We start from the raw sequence: 17,040 nt of genomic DNA, 5'->3' as shown, positions 1-17,040 counted from the left end.
GCTTTCTGGAAATATTTGCCATTTGGGGATCATTGTGTTGTCAATTTCCTCGCGTGGCACAGGTGTCTTTTTCTGTATTTAAGCTGTCACTGGTTTTCCATATGTTTTCCATGAGCTCATTTGCTTGTACTCGTATCTTTTAAACTGCCAACGGTAGTATAATATGTGTAGCGCATCTCAATCCCTACTTGCTGTTATGCAGATAAAACCTCAGTTGTCTGGGGTGTATTTTCAGATATGAGGCTGTTGCACTTTAATACTCTGTGGGTTTTTCCATCAGGAATCCTCACAGGGACTTGAGTTCCTAATATATCTGTTGCCAAACTTCGTCCCGCGTTTGTTTTTACCTTGTTAAGGACTGAATCTTCCTCATATGTTTAGCAGACAGTGAACATGTTTAGAGTGTGCAGACTTGAAAATGAATAATCAGCGCTTCCCTTTCTGCGGGGAAACGGTCGGAGAAGGTGCATTTTTGCAAGTCTAAATTGAAAGCAACCAATTACTTGCTGCATAGGCAAGCCAGTCACCCAGCCTGACATATATTTATGTGCCGTTCCTTCAATATCATTCGCATAATATAAAAAGGGGGATGGAGAAAAGTGTTGGGGGGAAAGCAGTGATGCGAGGCACAGATAGGCAAGAACCTCAGGTATCAAAAAGCAAGTAATCAAGTGTTCTTGTTTCAGTTTTCATTATCTGGCGCGGGGGTAATCTGCTGGGAAATTCTGTTACAGAGGCTTCATTTAGACAATATGAGATGCACAAGGACACCTGCTCTGTATGTCCCCTGAGAACGTCATGAGACTCTCCACATCCACAGCAAAGAATAGGGGAGATGGAAGAATCTAGACATAATGAGAATGCAACACAGAGCCTAGGCTTCAGTCCAGTTTGGGTTAAACTCATCACATTATCAATTGCTATAAGAACACCTGTTTCTCCAAAGGCTCCTCCCAAAACCCTCTTTTCACCTATATCCTCCTTAGTCGGTCATATCTATTCAAAATGGAACAGCTCCAGCCGGCCGAAGGGCAAATTTAAATCGATTCCGATCCGCATCTGGTTCACACTTGCGCGGAATCGATTTATCAGAAAAGACGTAGAAAAAATCAGCATCAAAAAGACGTGGGTTAAATGGGTCTGGTGCATGGTCCCCCTCACAGAATCGCTTCAGCAATTTGATTTAAGTGGGAACCAGGGTCATTTGAAGCGATTCAAACCCAATTGTGATCCGGTTTAAAATGTAGTGGGAATGAGGCCAAGATAGCTCAACCACATAGAATGACAGCAAGACTGGAAGATACTAAAACACAACAACATTGAATTATCTTTAGCAGCAGTCCCCAAGCAAGTGCACTGTATCCCAAAATGGTGGGAGCATGGAGCTCAATAAGTGGAAAGGCGAAAATGGCCAGTGATTTCATGGCAGCTGGGCATAGAAGAGGCCTAGAGGCCAGGTATTGATCAAATGGATGGTCTTTGTTTTCCATTTGTAATCTGGACCAACGCCAAATCTCCATGTGGCCCACAAACATATCTTCATGTCTTTACTGGAGAACAGCCTATCCATAGCATGACATGACATTGTGGAAAACTGACTTTTGGGAAAGGAGAGTTATTTCAGGCAGTGTCAGCCGAAGTGGAGGAGAGAAGAGGCACAGCCGTCTATGGTAGCCTACGCAAGAATGAAAGATTAGCACTGTCTCTTCAGTATAATGGAAGCTTATTTAATAGCTTGACCCAGTGTGTCTGTTGTCACTGCTGCGGAGCGTCTCCCAGTTTTCTGGGTCAGGCAAGTGACAGTAATCCCCAAAGGAAGGGGAAGTGGGTGTTGACATTTTTATGGGATGTTTCCTATTCTGGAAATAGGATGGAAAAGGGCAACAAAAAATGATCCGGCATACGGAGCCCTCTTGTCCTTTTTATGCCGTGCAACTAGCTACTTTGCTCTTCCTATACACATGCACGCACACACACACACACATATAGTGCTTAAGGGAGGAGAAGCCTTTGAAAAAGCTTAGTTTGATTGTCAAGAGAAGGCTTGCTATTTAAATTTTAAAGGTACTCTGTGAACTTGCCGAATCCTTGGCTCCATGAGAAAGCAAATCTTCCCCCTCGAACCACTTTTTTTTCCCTGCGCAAAGCGGAGTGCCCAGGAGATGAATAGGGTTCGTTTATATTAGTTTTCAGTTTAATCTCTCTCCCTGCCAGATCTTTTATCTTCTACCAAGAAAAGGGAGAAAAGAATAAATAAAGTATTCTACAGATGCGGCGTATAAACAGAGCACAACCCTAAGCCGGTGGAGAGATTAATAGGCTCCGTTGTTGAATCAAACTTCACTAGATCGAATGGCTTGGGTTAAGCACTCTCCAGCGGTGTTTACACTTGGGGTAAACAAATAGTCGAGGATTGCTTCAGGAAACAGACGGGTGACAATTAGCTCATTTGTGGACATCCGGCTTTCTAGTTAGTGTCTGCTCTTCCATTTTCTTGATTAAACCCCTTCAGGCTGCTTATTAATTCAGCCCAACCTTCATTTCTGCTTCCCATCCCTTTTTGTCACGTACTTTGCACACCGGCACAACAAATGCTCTTTTTATTCATAAGAAACCATCTGTAAAAGGCAAACGAAAGAAGCAATCTATGCTTTATAAGGTGAATGAGAAAATGAATGTCTCTACTTTATTCTCTCTATATATCACATAGGGTTGGGTCTCCCCTGCCTCTTGTAGTCAATCCGTTGCACTTGCTTTTATTGAAAAAGTGGTAGTGTTTTGGCTTGCTGCTTAACCACGTTTTAACATGGTAATAATCATCATTTGCATCATTCTTTAAAGGGTTCAAAGCATTTCATGTCACATGTTATATCACAGTAATCACATTTGGGGTTGAGAGATCTTTGGTCTTGCTGCTGTGTGTGCTTCCAAACCTCTTGCATGTTTCATGCGTGTTAATGTTGGGCATGCCCATCATTGGCCAACCAAATGATCAAGTGGAGGAGAGCCACCATTCTGTAGCCATTTGAGTGTTGGACTAGGGCCCCATTCCCACTTACAGATAAATCAGTGTGCGATCCGAATCAATGGATCAATTCAACAGCGGAGCATGGTTCCCACTACATTTGCCCTGATCACATTTTTTCCTCCAAAATAACCCACTTGCAGTTCCCATTTACCAATGAATCAGTTCAAAATGATTCGGTTCCAGCCGACCAAAGGGGAAATTTGAATCGATTCCGATCTGCTTGTGATGCGCGGAATTGATTTATCGAAAAAGAAGCGGAAAAAATCAATATCGAAAAGACACAGGTTAAATAGATCTAGTGCATGACCCCTCTCATGAAATCGCTTCAGCGATTCAGATTAAGTGGAAACCAGGGTTGTTTGAACCAGTTCAAACCAATTCATGATCCGATTTAAAAGGTAGTGAGAATGAGGCCTAGGGTTCTAGGAGACCAGGATTTCAATCTACGCTTGGCTAGGGAAACCCATTGGGTGACCTTTGGCAACTCACACTGTCAACCTAAGAAGAAGGCAGTGAGAAACCCCATCCCTGAAGAAATCCTACCAAGAAAGCACCTATTATGGGTTTGCTTAGGATTGCCATAAGTCAGAAATGGCCTGAGGCCACTCAGCAACAGCAATCAAGCAATGGTGGGTTGTGGAAGTCAACTGAGCTTCTCATATACAATATTTCTCAGTTGAGGATTATTCATCTAGTTTTTCACTGACACCAGTTTCAGCGTGTTCAGAGTCGGGCTAAACATGGCAAAAGCACTGACCTGTGTGCAAGTACAAATGTCTGTGTTTACTATTCTCCTAGTTTTGCCGGGCTGTTTAGAAATCAGGCTTTTAGTGCAGTGTGTGATTTACTACTGGGGGAAAAACAACTCTGTCCAATAAGTCTGGATGGATTTGGTGCACACAGATCATTGCACTCCAGCTATCACAGATAAGGTAAGATTTTTTGTCAGGCCAGCTCTTCCTCTGATCGCTTCCTGAAAGTTTTTAAGGCTTCATTGAAGTCCTTTTCAAGTGATAGCCCCTTGCTAATATTTCCAGTTTTTACAGTGTCAGAAATTCAATGTTTCTCCCCCCGACTTGTTTCAATAAAATGTATTTTGATTGACTGAAAGATGCAGCTTTTGTAGCTCAGCTAGCACAACATCCCCAGAGGATATTAATTTGTGGCATGCCAGTCAATGCCATGCTGAATTGGTGATTATCAGCTGGTGTGTGGTATCTCAGTTGTTGTGGCACTGTGTCGTTTCTTTTCATTATTGCACAGTTTGTGGGTTCATCACAGTGACCACAAAGGGACAGCAGTGTGACACTGTGTCAGATGCCTGGATGTGATCAGTTCTCTTTAGAAAGGGTCTTTGAAGTCGTTTTATCTTCTGCAAATGGAATATGAAATAAGGAAGTATCATCTTCCTTCCATTCACCGCTCCCCCCTCACCAGCATTGAAATACATTTCGTTTAAAAAAGAAATACATTTAGTGTTGGAACTGGAGCAAACTTTGCCACATTCGGATCCCTTTTGTGAAAGCTGCTGTTGTAAAGAGGCCTGAAATAGTTGGTGAAAATGTCCTGCTGCTGAGAAGTCTTGCTTTTGTCACACCTTTTCATAGCCATTGTTCCGCTGGACAATTGCAACCGGAATATCAGCACCTGTCCCCACCAAACATGGAGCTTATTTTTTATCCACGACATGATTTCAGCCAGTCAGGGGGAATGAAGTGAATGTGGTGATGTTCCACTACATACCCACCAATCTATGCATTGGCATCGCCGAAGGCAAACAAAGTCTATTTGACTCAGGACAGCCTTGCTTTCTGGACACTGTAATCCTATCCAGTTGGGAATGTAAGAGCAGTGGCGACCGACTAGTGGCTCCTATATCAAGGATTTATTGCCCTACCAAGGATTTATTGCCCTACCGACATGGTAGTCACCAGCAGCCACTGCATAAGAGTGAATGAAGACTACAGTGCTTTCCTGTAGCAAAAGACTACAGTTGGCCCTTGACATTTGGAGCTTCGACTTTTTGGGGTTGGATTACTTGCAGATTTGATTAATATGTTCTCTCTAAGAAACTCTAGGTCCTCCAATGCAGGCTAGAAATAATAATAATAATAATAATAATAATAATAATAGTTATTGTTATTGTTATTGTTACTGTTATTATCTATGGTGGACATTGGCCACACAGTTGTTCTTGAGAACGTAGAGGTTCCTAGAGAAACATGTCCTCCAATGGTCAATTTCTGGCAGACTTTGATCACAGAGTATTGCTGGATGACTTGGAGATTCCTATAGATGTTCTTTCAGGTAAAAAGAAAAGTGTGTTTTTATTTGTTGTTTTACCACATTCATGGGGGTCCTTCACCCCTAGCCCCAGCTAATGTGGAGGGACCACTGTATTTCTTCTTTCATTGGTCCCTGGAGGTGGAGATCACCTTCTAATATAAGCAGAAAAAGCATCTCTCCCCCCATTTCTCTGTCTCTCTCACACACTATGTGTGTGATGATAATAACACAGTTCTGGAACGGAAAAGAGGTAGCATGTTCTATTTACCATATGTTTCATGGTTTCACTCCTTTGAAAACCTGTTAATACAATGTGCGCAGTAGAGAAATCCAATGTGTTAAACATCCAAACTGACAGTGGGGAAGTTTATATCCCTGCCACCAGTGCTGTTTTACTTTGCAGAATTCACCTTTGAAAAGGTTCGTGCCAAAAAACTTTCTCAATATAAATCAGTCTCTCTCTCTTTCACACACACCTGACTTCCAGGCGTAGCCGAATCTTTCTTGAGACTTGCAGCAATGAGCTGATTTGGCTCAGAAATCGTTCTTGCATATACCTGCGCGAAAGCTGACGGGAGAAGATATTCCATCCTAGCGGTGAATTTCATTAGAGTCCTTCAGCCAGCGCTCCTCGTGGCTGTGGCACCGTAAATGGACTGCCAAACAGATGGGTTGAGGAATGCACAGCCCATCTGTCTTTATCATGCTCATTTCCTCCTTTATTAAAATGTTAATGAATATAGTTTTTATTTATTATGCGGTGACATGTGCAGCATCCTCTTCCAGTGCAGAAATGTTTGGTCTGCTTAATCATTTGGACTGATGGGGAAGGCTCTCCCTTTCTCAGACGCAAACTTAAAACTCTGACATCTTGCGGAAGTTGAAAGAAGGGCTGCCAGGTTAAAATGACTTTCATACCTGGTAGCTTTCATTTAAAGTTTTAAAATGGTGAGGAAATATTGCAGAAGGTAATGTAGTCACCTTAGATCAGAAAATCTGTAGTCCTCTGGCCTAATCCAGCTCACGGATCTCTCCAGCCAAGAAAGCTCCCTAACCCCACCTCACCTTTGTATCTTGGTAGTTTTCTTGTTTTCTCTTTTTCCCTTCAGCTGCTGAAATAAAATGTGTTCATTTCCCTTTATGTATGGCTTATACAAATTGGTAGTTCAACCCCGTTTTGAACCCAATGTCCAGTTTTTGTTGATCCATTCCAAAAGACACACCTGAACTGTTATCATGCTGCACACTGCCTGACAAGGTGATCTAAGGTCCCTGACCTGAGAGGACAGTCTGTTAATAGACAGATATTTCATACAAGCCTCTCAGTCGCAGTCCCACAGATGGAAGGCATTCTGTTCAACGGGTGAATAAAATCTATGCAATTACATCTGCAGAGAAGGGCTAAAGGAGAAATGCCCGCGACTTCGGAGAGAGAGGTGGCTGGTGAGCTAAGACCTGAAGTAAATAAGAGAAGAGCATTGTATATATGTGTGTATTGCGGGAATGAAATTACAGCTTCAGGAAACAATTCGAGAAGTCAGATGATGGAGAAAGATAATGTAAACAGCTCCAGGGAAAGAGCACTTTTCCACCAAAGAGATTATGGAGGCAACACTTCACCTGCTTTTTTTGAAAATGCAAGTGCCTTTCATGAGACACAAACACATCGATATGGAAAACAAAATAAGCACTGCTTGGTTGTGCAATCCTCTCAAGCGCTTTGCAGCGAGTACCTTCCCGCTGAGCGTATGTTCTCTGCTTTTTTGAGCAGATCAGTTAGAATTATGTCTGGCCTACAGAAGGATCTAGCCTTGGTCCTTGGAAACTGTCATGCTTTGAGAATGGAAGCAAAGCTCCAATGTAGAATCATAGAATCATAGAATCATAGAGTTGGAAGAGACCACTAGGGCCATCCAGTCCAACCCCCTGCCATGCAGGAAATCCAATTCAAAGCATCCCTGACAGATGGCCATCCAGCCTCTGTTTAAAGACCTCCAAGGAAGGAGACTCTATCACCCTCCGAGGGAGTGCATTCCACTGTCGAACAGCCCTTACTGTCAGGAAGTTCCTCCTAATGTTCAGGTGGAATCTCTTTTCCTGTAGCTTGCATCCATTGTTCCGGGTCCTGTTCTCTGGAGCAGCAGAGAACAAGCTTGCTCCCTCTTCAATATGACATCCTTTCAAATATTTAAACAGGGCTATCATATCACCTCTTAACCTTCTTTTCTCCAGGCTAAACATCCCCAGCTCCCTAAGTCGTTCCTCATAGGGCATGGTTTCCAGACCCTTCACCATTTTTGTCGCCCTCCTTTGGACACGCTCCAGTTTCTCAATGTCCTTTCTGAATTGTGGTGCCCAGAACTGGACACAATATTCTAGGTGGGGCCTGACCAGAGCAGAATACAGTGGCACTATTACTTCTCTTGATCTAGACACTATACTTCTGTTGATGCAGCCTAAAATAGCATTGGCCTTTTTAGCTGCCGCATCACACTGTTGACTCATGTTCAACTTGTGGTCTACTTGGACTCCTAGATCCCTTTCACACGTAGTTTCATTCAGCCAGGTGTCACCCATCCTATATCTGTGCATTTTATTTTTCCGCCCTAAGTGCAATACCTTACATTTCTCTGTGTTGAATTTCATTTTGTTAGCTTTGGCCCAGCTTTCTAGTCAATTCAGGTCATTTTGAATCTTGATCCTGTCCTCTGGGGTATTAGCTATTCCTCCTAATTTGGTGTCATCTGCAAATTTGATAAGTATGCTCCCAATTCTGTCATCCAGGTCATTGATAAAGATGTTGAATAGCACTGGGCCCAGGACAGAGCCCTGTGGGACCCCACCGGTCACTTCTCTCCAGGATGAAAAGGAGCCATTGTTGAGCACCCTTTGGGTTCGGCCGGTCAACCAATTACAGATCCATTTAACAGTTCCTTTGTCTAGCCCACATTTTACAAGCTTGTTTGCAAGAATGTCATGGGAAACCTTGTCAAAGGCCTTACTGAAATCAAGATATACTATATCCACAGCATTCCCTTCATCTACCAAGCTGGTAATTTTATCAAAGAAAGAGATTAGGTTTGTCTGGCATGACTTGTTTCTCTGAAACCCATGTTGACTTTTTGTGATTATGGCATTGCCTTCTAGATGTTCACAGACTCTCTGTTTAATGATCTGCTCCAGAATCTTTCCTGGTATTGATGTCAGACTAACTGGACGATAATTGTTGGGATCCTCTTTTTTCCCCTTTTTGAAGATGGGGACAACGTTTGCCCTCCTCCAGTCTGCTGGGATCTCTCCTGTTCTCCAGGAGTTTTCAAAGATTATTGCCAATGGCTCCGATATTACATTTGCCAGTTCTTTTAATACCCTTGGATGGAGTTCATCTGGTCCCGGAGACTTAAATTCATTTAGATTAACAAGGTGTTCCTCTACTATCTCTTTACTTATTCTGTGCTGAAATTCCCCTATTCTGTCCTCTGCTCCATTATCCTCAGGTTGAGCACCCTTTGCCTTTTCTGAGAAGACTGAGGCAAAGAAGGTGTTGAGTAATTCAGCCTTTTCTCTGTCTTCTGTTAGCATTTTGCCATCTTCTCCACGCAGTGGCCCTACCGTTTCCTTCTTCTTCCTTTTGCTGCGGACATATCCAAAAAAACCCTTTTTATTGTTCTTAACCTCTCTAGCAAGCCTGAGTTCATTCTGCGCTTTAGCTTTTCTGACTTTACCCCTACACATGCCTGCTATTTCTTTGAATTCCTTTTTTGTGATTTCCCCCTTTTTCCATTTCTTATACATGTTCTGTTTCAAACTTAGCTCAGTTGAAAGTTCCTTAGTCATCCATCCTGGTTTCTTGAGACACCTCCCGTTTTTCTTTCTCACTGGAACTGTTTGAAGTTGTGCCTTCAGTATCTCTCTTTTGAGAAACTCCCATTCATCCTGAACTCCTTTATTTTTTAGTATTTCTGACCATGGAATCGCCCTCAAATGTAAAATTATCCTCATTAGTACCAAATTATTTCCAGGTAAATGAAGCCATTTGCAGTTGACAATACACAAAATTAAAGCATTTTGACACCACTGTAACTTGCACGGCTCAATGCTATGGATTTCTGGGATGTGTGGTTTGGTGGGACATCATTACTCTCTGTAATCATCATATCTCACAAAACTACAACCCTCCGTTTTCCATAGCATTGAGCTATGGCAGTTAAAGTGGTGTCAGGTTGCTCTATTTCTGCATTGTGGATACACCCACAGATGTGCAACTTCAGGGGAGCACTGTGAACCTACAGATCGCTTTCAGCCTTTGGCTGTGCGTGGGTGTCAATACAGAGATAAACACCTGAATTATGATAGCGCATTTTCAAATCCTGTACATTCAGACACGGGTAGGGCTTGAAGAAGTGCACTCATGGCATTAAGAGGGAATGTCAGAAAACAGTCTTAAGAAGATTAAGTGCTTCAGCTTACAAAAGAATAGCTAAGGAACGATGCGATAGAGGTATATAAAAATAATTACAAGGTGGATTAAAAGGTGAGTTTTAATTGGCTGTAATCTGCTCTTTTATGAAAACGTGTTCGTTGCTGATGATGGTATTGTTGTGAACATAGTTGTCCTAGTAAAGAAGGGATGGCATTTTTTCCAAGGAATAAATTATGTCTGTGTTATTAAGACAAGACAGTCTGCCGCCTTCATTAAATATCCTCAATTTATGCCTTTTATTGAGGTGCTTCCATATTTATTTTAATCGGCTAAGCAGTTGATTAATTGGTTGAAAGCAAGACTATTAATTGACTAACAGCCCAATCCTAAGAACGTTTATTTGCCAGCAAGGGCCATTGATTTGGATTGAGCTTGCTTATACTCACAAAATGTGTTTAGTTTTGGGGTGTAACAGCTCTGTCTTCATCGTAATTAAACCAGAGCCAATGAGGCTAAATCAGTTTGCCAAGTGCCCTGGCTTAATGGCTTTATGGATTGAGCTGTAAGAAACCACTGATCTGTTGATAGCCCTCATTTGGAAATCATGAACACTGTTTCACTTTGAATGCTTTTAAGCTTTTCTTAATACTTTCTTTTCTTTTCTGGGTCTTGGGACAAAATATGGTGGCGAGCTTGAAAAAGTAGGCTAAACGGCTAAAAAGAAAAGAGGAATAGCAATTGCATAGAGCTTGAGAGAGATGAAATTGACTGGCATCATCCAGACCTGACCGCTTGCAGAGATGGGATGTTTAAGTAGTCACCTAGCAAGGCCATTTTTGGGTCTGAAATTCTGTTTTCCCTCCGCCAGATTCTCCCTGGAAAGTGCACCTCTCGGATATTGATCCAAAGATGACCAGCATCACTGTGAGTGGGCTAACACCAGCCCGAACCTACCAGTTTCGAGTGTGTGCAGTCAACCAAGTGGGAAAGGGCCAATACAGTCGAGAAACCAGCAGGTAATCCCTCTGTCAATACTAGTCCATTAGGCATCTCTGGGCACAAATGGGTGGTCCAGTTAGAACTGCAAAAAGAAATGGGTGCAGCAGTAGATCAGAATAATGTCTTTTATAGTCATTTCCCTTGCAGACCCACCAAACTTTCTGACCAGAGGGTCCCTATTGAATGATCAGACTAGTTTAACCAGTTTCTCTATGCATGTGGAGAAACTAGGAGTAGTGGCAGACTAAGATAGAGGGAAAACGTTGTAGCAAACAGAAAGGATTGTGTTGTGTAAATATAGATTGGGGAACATATAAAAAGTGCCCAGATCCATGTTGCTTCATCCCAACATCTCTCTTAATTTTCAAACTTTCTGGCACATTTTATGTCCTCATAAATTCTCCTTTATCCTCTCTGAATTCCCTTGAATTGGAGTAGACTCTCAGCCACCTAAGATTTTATAAGTCAAGGCGAGTGAGGAATTAATAGGGATCAAAAATACGTTTTTGGTCAACTGTGAAATGGCTATAGCGTATCTCCCAGATAGCCATCGTTTCCTCCTGGCTTCCATCTATCAAAGGATGACTCCACCTTATATGATTTAATATGTATCATTGCTTCTGTCTGAATTGGAGGCTCCCTGGGAATGTTAAACTGAACGAGTCCTTACTCCCGACTTCTAACTTTTTAAGGGGACATCATCTATCTGGTGAGGTGGATGAGAAATGCCGAAAGAAATAATTTGAACAGCATTACAGATTCGGGGCCAGCATGTGAAATGGACTCGCTCAGGCTTGCCGTCTTTTTAACAGATCATGGCAAGCTGGGTGATTCAGATAGAATAAGCTTACCACAGCATCTGTCTTCCTTGTTGCTTGCTTAACTGATTTTCTATTATGTTGATTTGTTACAACTATTTCAAGCATGTCTAAAGTAACAGAGCCATATTGCTTTCTAGCTAGACTGCTGTATACAAAGCTAGATTGCTTTTAAGTAAAGACATAAGGAGAGGCGTGTTTACCATTTTCCTGTGTGTTTGCTTCTACTTAGGTTGATGTTACCTGAAGAACCACCAAGTGCTCCACCTAAAAACATTGTGGCTAGTGGGAGGACCAACCAGTCTATTATGGTTCAATGGCAACCCCCTCCTGAAAGTGAACATAATGGGGTTCTCCATGGTTATATCCTGCGGTAAGTGGTCTTTACCTATACTTAATACCTAAATGGAGAGCTAGCATGATCTGAACATTGGAGACCAGGGTTCAAAGTCACACTTGACCATGGAAAGGCACTCTGTAGCTTTGGGCAAGTCCCAGTCTCTCAAGTTCAGTAGAAGGCAAAGGCAACGCCTCTCTGAAGAAACCTTGCCAAGAAAACTCTGTAATAGGTTCACTGTAGGGTTATCTTAGAATACAGTGGAGATCAACCACCTCACATTGTAACCTCGGGCAATAATAGCTTAACTTGTCAAGGAATTATTTTCTAATATTACTCCAAATAATTATCATTAGAGATGTCCTGGAATTTCTCCCCAAGTCTACGTTGGAGGCGAGTTCCCAAAATTCCTAAGGGAATGCTTTTTAAAAACTATGTATTATCGTCTGTAACAGACCCTTCAGCATTTCGCAGAGGATGACTGGGACACATGTGGCCAAGCGGCATCAGAGCATTGCCATAGAATCATAGAGTTGGAGATCAGGCAACTGGAGAGCAAAAGTTACTGTATTAAGCAGTGAAATACTGGAATTTATGCACTTTGGGAAAACTTGGGGAGGGGGACTTACCAGGGAGTGTACTGCAAAGTGCAAAACTCTGCCCCATCTCTCCCTCTTGTGTACTTAATACAATGAAACCTATTTGCTGACCATTGAATACCGTTCAGTTACTGAACCAACATAATGTTGTCTAGAATGTTGGACTGAGAAAGATGAGTCCGGTTTGAATTCATGCTTTTCTGCTGAGTTCACAGGGGGACCTTGGACCAGCCATTCTCTCTTGGGCTAACCTCCCTCGCAGGGTGGCTATGGATAAACAAGAGTAAAATGTGGGTGCCCAGCAAACAGTGCCTGATTATTTTCATTACATAGCAGGTTTTCTGCTTGCAAGAAATGTGCTGTTGATTAAACACAAACTGTATTAAAATGGTTTTGCAGAGCTGGAAGTGCCAGCTGCTAATTAGCAATCTTAGATGAAGTGTAGTGAAGAACGGAGATATTCATTGTTCTTATTCTTTAAAGCATTGTGAGTCATGCGGCTGCCACTGTGGCACTCAAGCCAACATACCTAAATATCTCGAACCCACAATTAGAGCGATGGCTGATAACACTCTTGCTTTCCGTGGCAGTCGTCGTCTTAACTTTTCCCAGTTTGATTGCTATAACTTCTGGCAGCAGTTCAGCATTTTCAGTGGCAGTAATTGGTGACAACGTACCTTAACCAGTGTTTCAAGTGGCCAAAAAATTGACTACGACTTGGCAAATGATATTTGGCAGTCGTGAATGTATGTATGTTTAATGCTTGAAACAGAAAGTGGATAACACAGCTTGTCACAGGATTAAGTAGATCCGAATTAGTCCAATCCCAGTTCGGTGACTGATAACCAGGCCTTCCTTCATTGCTTTTATTAATTCAATATTTTGCTCTTTATCATTCTAAGTCTGACTTTGAACCAGCCATTGGAGACAAGCAGTGTTTGTTGCTGGACCAGCTTTTGTTGATGAATGAACGGGCCTCCAAAGCCTGCTTTCATTTCAGCTCTGGTTGCACAGGCTGTGTGTTGCTTGTTGGTTTCTGGCAGCATTGACTGTCAATGGACGTTTTTCAGTTCCCAGCTGTAGTCTTCACTGAAGCACGCAGCTGGGATTTGATGTAGTCCGCAGCTGTATATTTAGAGCCAGAGACAAGCAACGTGTCGTGCGCCTGTCAGGCCCTGATGTTGTCAGGCCCAGAAGTAGAGCACCTTTCTGTTGTCCAACTGCGATAACACCTGAAGGTGTACCGAACCTTCAGCTATAATCTTTGTCAAAAGCTGAGGATGAGGGGGGGAAACACAAAAGGACATGACATTTCCAAACTGGCCATCACCTGCTCCCCTTCATCCCTGCAGGGAGATGTTGTATTTATAGGGCCAGGATTTCTCACTAAGCCAACAGCATGGATGTAGGCGCGTTCCACACTTTGCCTGCTTTGGGCGTTACAAGCAAAGAGAACAGCCAGGCAAAGTGTGAAACGCGCCTACATCCATGCAAATGTCGTCGGATGGAGCCCTCTGTTGAATTTCATTCTATTAGTTTCAGCCCTATTTTAAGTTTATCAAGGTCCTTTTGAGCTCTCTTCTTTTCTTCCAGTGGGTTATCTATGTGTCCACATATCATTACAATCCCCTGCTCAGGTTTACCTTTACTCAGGGCTTTAACTAATCCATGTTTATGGCAGGATTCAGGACATGGAGGGAGTAAGTGGAGCTACACACTAAAGCAGTAGTTAGGGGGGCTTGGCATGGACTACTTACTCTTTTCAGCAGTAGCGGCTCTGTGTTCTTTGTGACTGTGCTGCGATCAGAGCCTTTAGGAACACAACTCTAGCGAGGTTTGCCTTCTCACTCAACCCTCTCCCATCTTTATAAATTTGGAAATAAACAGAAGGGTGGGCAATGCAACTATTTTCATGTTTGTCCTCCCTCAGAGCCATAATGCCTCATTTGCAAGTCAGACTGCTATTTAGTCTACTTCTTTCTGATATGTGGATTAGCATATTCTGAGCGGCTTCTATGCAGTTTGTTTCCTAAAGGGGAAAGAGGATATATTCCTCCCCGCATCCTCCAAGTTCTCAAGCTTCCAAGGACTGTTTGTTTTTGATAACGGTTATTTCCTGACATTGTCCTCCCCTCCACTTTCTCTATTTCTCTGTGTATATACTCTTTACAAAGTGCAAAAAACAGGGCTTTGAGGGATTCACCAGATGGCCTTGACTTTCTAGGTCATACGTCTTACACAGACTTGCACTTACTCTGTGACTTTTCCTGTTTGTTATCTTAATTTAAAAGAAAGGAACTATCACCATGTATGTCATCAATTTATGGATATTTGCAGTGGTGTGTTTTAGGGATGTGATCTTTGCTTTCAGTCTCAGGCATAAAAAAGGTGGAAGGACTGTCTCTCAGAGGTAAATCACATGCTTTGGATGCTCTTGGTCCCAAGTTACATGCCGAATGTTTTCCCATTTAAAAGGTGTCCAAGTAGTGAGACTGAAAGATCGCTGCCTGAGACTGTAGAAGCATTGCTGGCTTAGACAGACCAGTGGCTGATTCACAGTAAGAAAGCTTCATATGTTCAGTTTACAAGGCATTACCCTTGAAAGCTGTCAAGAAGCTGCAGTTAGTACAGAATATAGCTTGTGGTGGCTGCACAGAACACATGTCAAAACTATGAATAGACTGAAGTTAGTGTATCTTAAGGAAAATTTCCTCCTGTCTGAGCCCCTTTGCTCACTGGATCTGCAGAAGGAGATCAAATGCTAGGCTGGCAAAGACTGGACTCAGTAGTAAAGTGCATGTGTCCTCAACAACAGCTGTCTGAAACTCTAAGAAACTGCTGTGAGTTAACCCATATGCTGAGCTATATAGGGCAGTATTTTGACTTATTGTATGTACTCTGTCCGTCTTACAATCCGAGGTGGAGGATTGCATGGAGCATCCTCCATTCCCCATCACCCTTTGGAACCTTCTTCCCAATTCAGGAAGATCTTTCTGTTCAGCTTCTAATTAATACTACTTTTCAGTTTGGGATGCCTTGCGGCGCCTTTGTTTTAATACTTGTTTGTTTTTATGCCTTTTGCTGCTCTTATCAGTTTGTTTTCATTGATTGTTGATGCTGTGCTTGGTGTAAATTGTTAGTTTGTGCCTCTGACTAGAAAGCTGGCGTCATAATTGAATAAACGCTGGAATCCTGGGAGTCTGGCCCATTGGATTCACTATTAACTTACTTCTGAATAGACATGTCTATAGGATTATTTTCTGAATTAATGAAAGCAGGATAGTATGATAGGACCAAGGAGATCTGAGTCCATAATGCACTCATCCAAGAAACTCTGAATGAAAGCCTTGAGTCAGTCTCCTTATATATTATTATTCCCATTATTTTTGTTTATTCATTTATATACCTCTTTTCTCCCATCAGTGAGACTCAAGATGGCTAACAACATATAGTCGGTTCTCCATATCCATCTATTTTTTTTAATTCAAGGATTCAAGCATCCACGGTTTGAAAATAATTTTAAAATGTATAAGTTCCAAAAAGCAAACCTTCATTTTGCCATTTTATATAGGGGACACCATTTTACTACACCATTGCAAACAACAACAGCAACAACCATGTTTATTGATTAGTCGGCTGACCATATCAGCAATAAAATATAAAATACCAAGATAATACAAGGATAAATATAATCACTAAAACGTGTATTAGGTAGGGATGTATTTTGGCCCCTATCTTAATTAATTAATTAATGAATTAATTAATGACATCCCAGGTTTCCTTTTCTCAACAATGGTCCACACACCAAAGACAGGCAATACATTTCCTCTCTACGCCGATGATATGGTTCTACACCATTGTATTTAATGGGACTTGAGCACCCATAGAACCAAACCCCAGTAGATACCAAGGGCCCACTGTATTTAAAAACAATGATTAATGTTATGTCTTCAGGAAAGAATCTGCTTTGGATAATCAGAGCATCTGATTTAACTCAGTTCATTCAGTTGCCTCCAACAAATGATCCTCTCTCTGTTTAGGTATCGCCTAGCAGGCCTTCCTGGAGAGTACCAATACAAGAACATCACCAGCGCGGAGATTAACTACTGCTTGGTAAAAGACCTGATCATCTGGACTCAGTATGAAATCCAGGTGGCATCTTACAACGGAGCTGGCCTGGGAACCTTCAGCAGGGCAGTTACAGAGTATACTTTGCAAGGAGGTAAGACTAGTATTGACAGCCTGTTTGTGTATAAAACATGTGTGTACTTCTCTGACCAGGAGGGAGATGTTCTGCATGCCCATGGGTTGTCTTGTTTTCTGACAGATTTCAAATGAGAGGATGTTAGATATGAGTAGGAAGGAAAACAGAAGGTGACAATGGCTCTGTTCTGTCCCTAGAAAGTAAGGAACAACATCTGCTCAGTTTGCAAATCCTGTTTCATTTTTGAACCACATCAGTTAGTTCATTTTGTTGTTTAGACAACCATTGTGACATTTTATGCTTATTGAAGTTTTCTTACATTTGTACCATGTTTGCATATTCCAGC

The 17,040-nt window shown here is 42.1% G+C and overlaps 1 protein-coding gene across 4 annotated transcripts in view; it reads left to right on the top strand.

Annotated features, from left to right (window-relative positions):
- SDK1 (sidekick cell adhesion molecule 1) overlaps positions 1-17,040 on the top strand; it is a 445,458-nt gene that overhangs the window by 272,492 nt on the left and 155,926 nt on the right. For all 4 annotated transcript variants that reach the window (XM_089477071.1, XM_089477072.1, XM_089477069.1 and 1 more), the window contains exons 15-17: positions 10,606-10,753; positions 11,787-11,927; positions 16,531-16,712. In XM_089477071.1, coding sequence (XP_089333197.1) covers positions 10,606-10,753; positions 11,787-11,927; positions 16,531-16,712 — 471 coding nt within the window. The remainder of the gene's footprint in view (positions 1-10,605; positions 10,754-11,786; positions 11,928-16,530; positions 16,713-17,040) is intronic.

The sequence above is a fragment of the Sceloporus occidentalis genome, unplaced genomic scaffold (genome assembly GCF_023333645.1).
Source record: "Sceloporus occidentalis isolate IW3139 unplaced genomic scaffold, rSceOcc1.0.p SCAF_10, whole genome shotgun sequence".
In the NCBI taxonomy this organism is placed as follows: Eukaryota; Metazoa; Chordata; class Lepidosauria; order Squamata; family Phrynosomatidae; genus Sceloporus; species Sceloporus occidentalis.
Note: the sequence above shows the minus strand (reverse complement) of the source record. Positions and strands in the feature narration are given on the sequence as shown.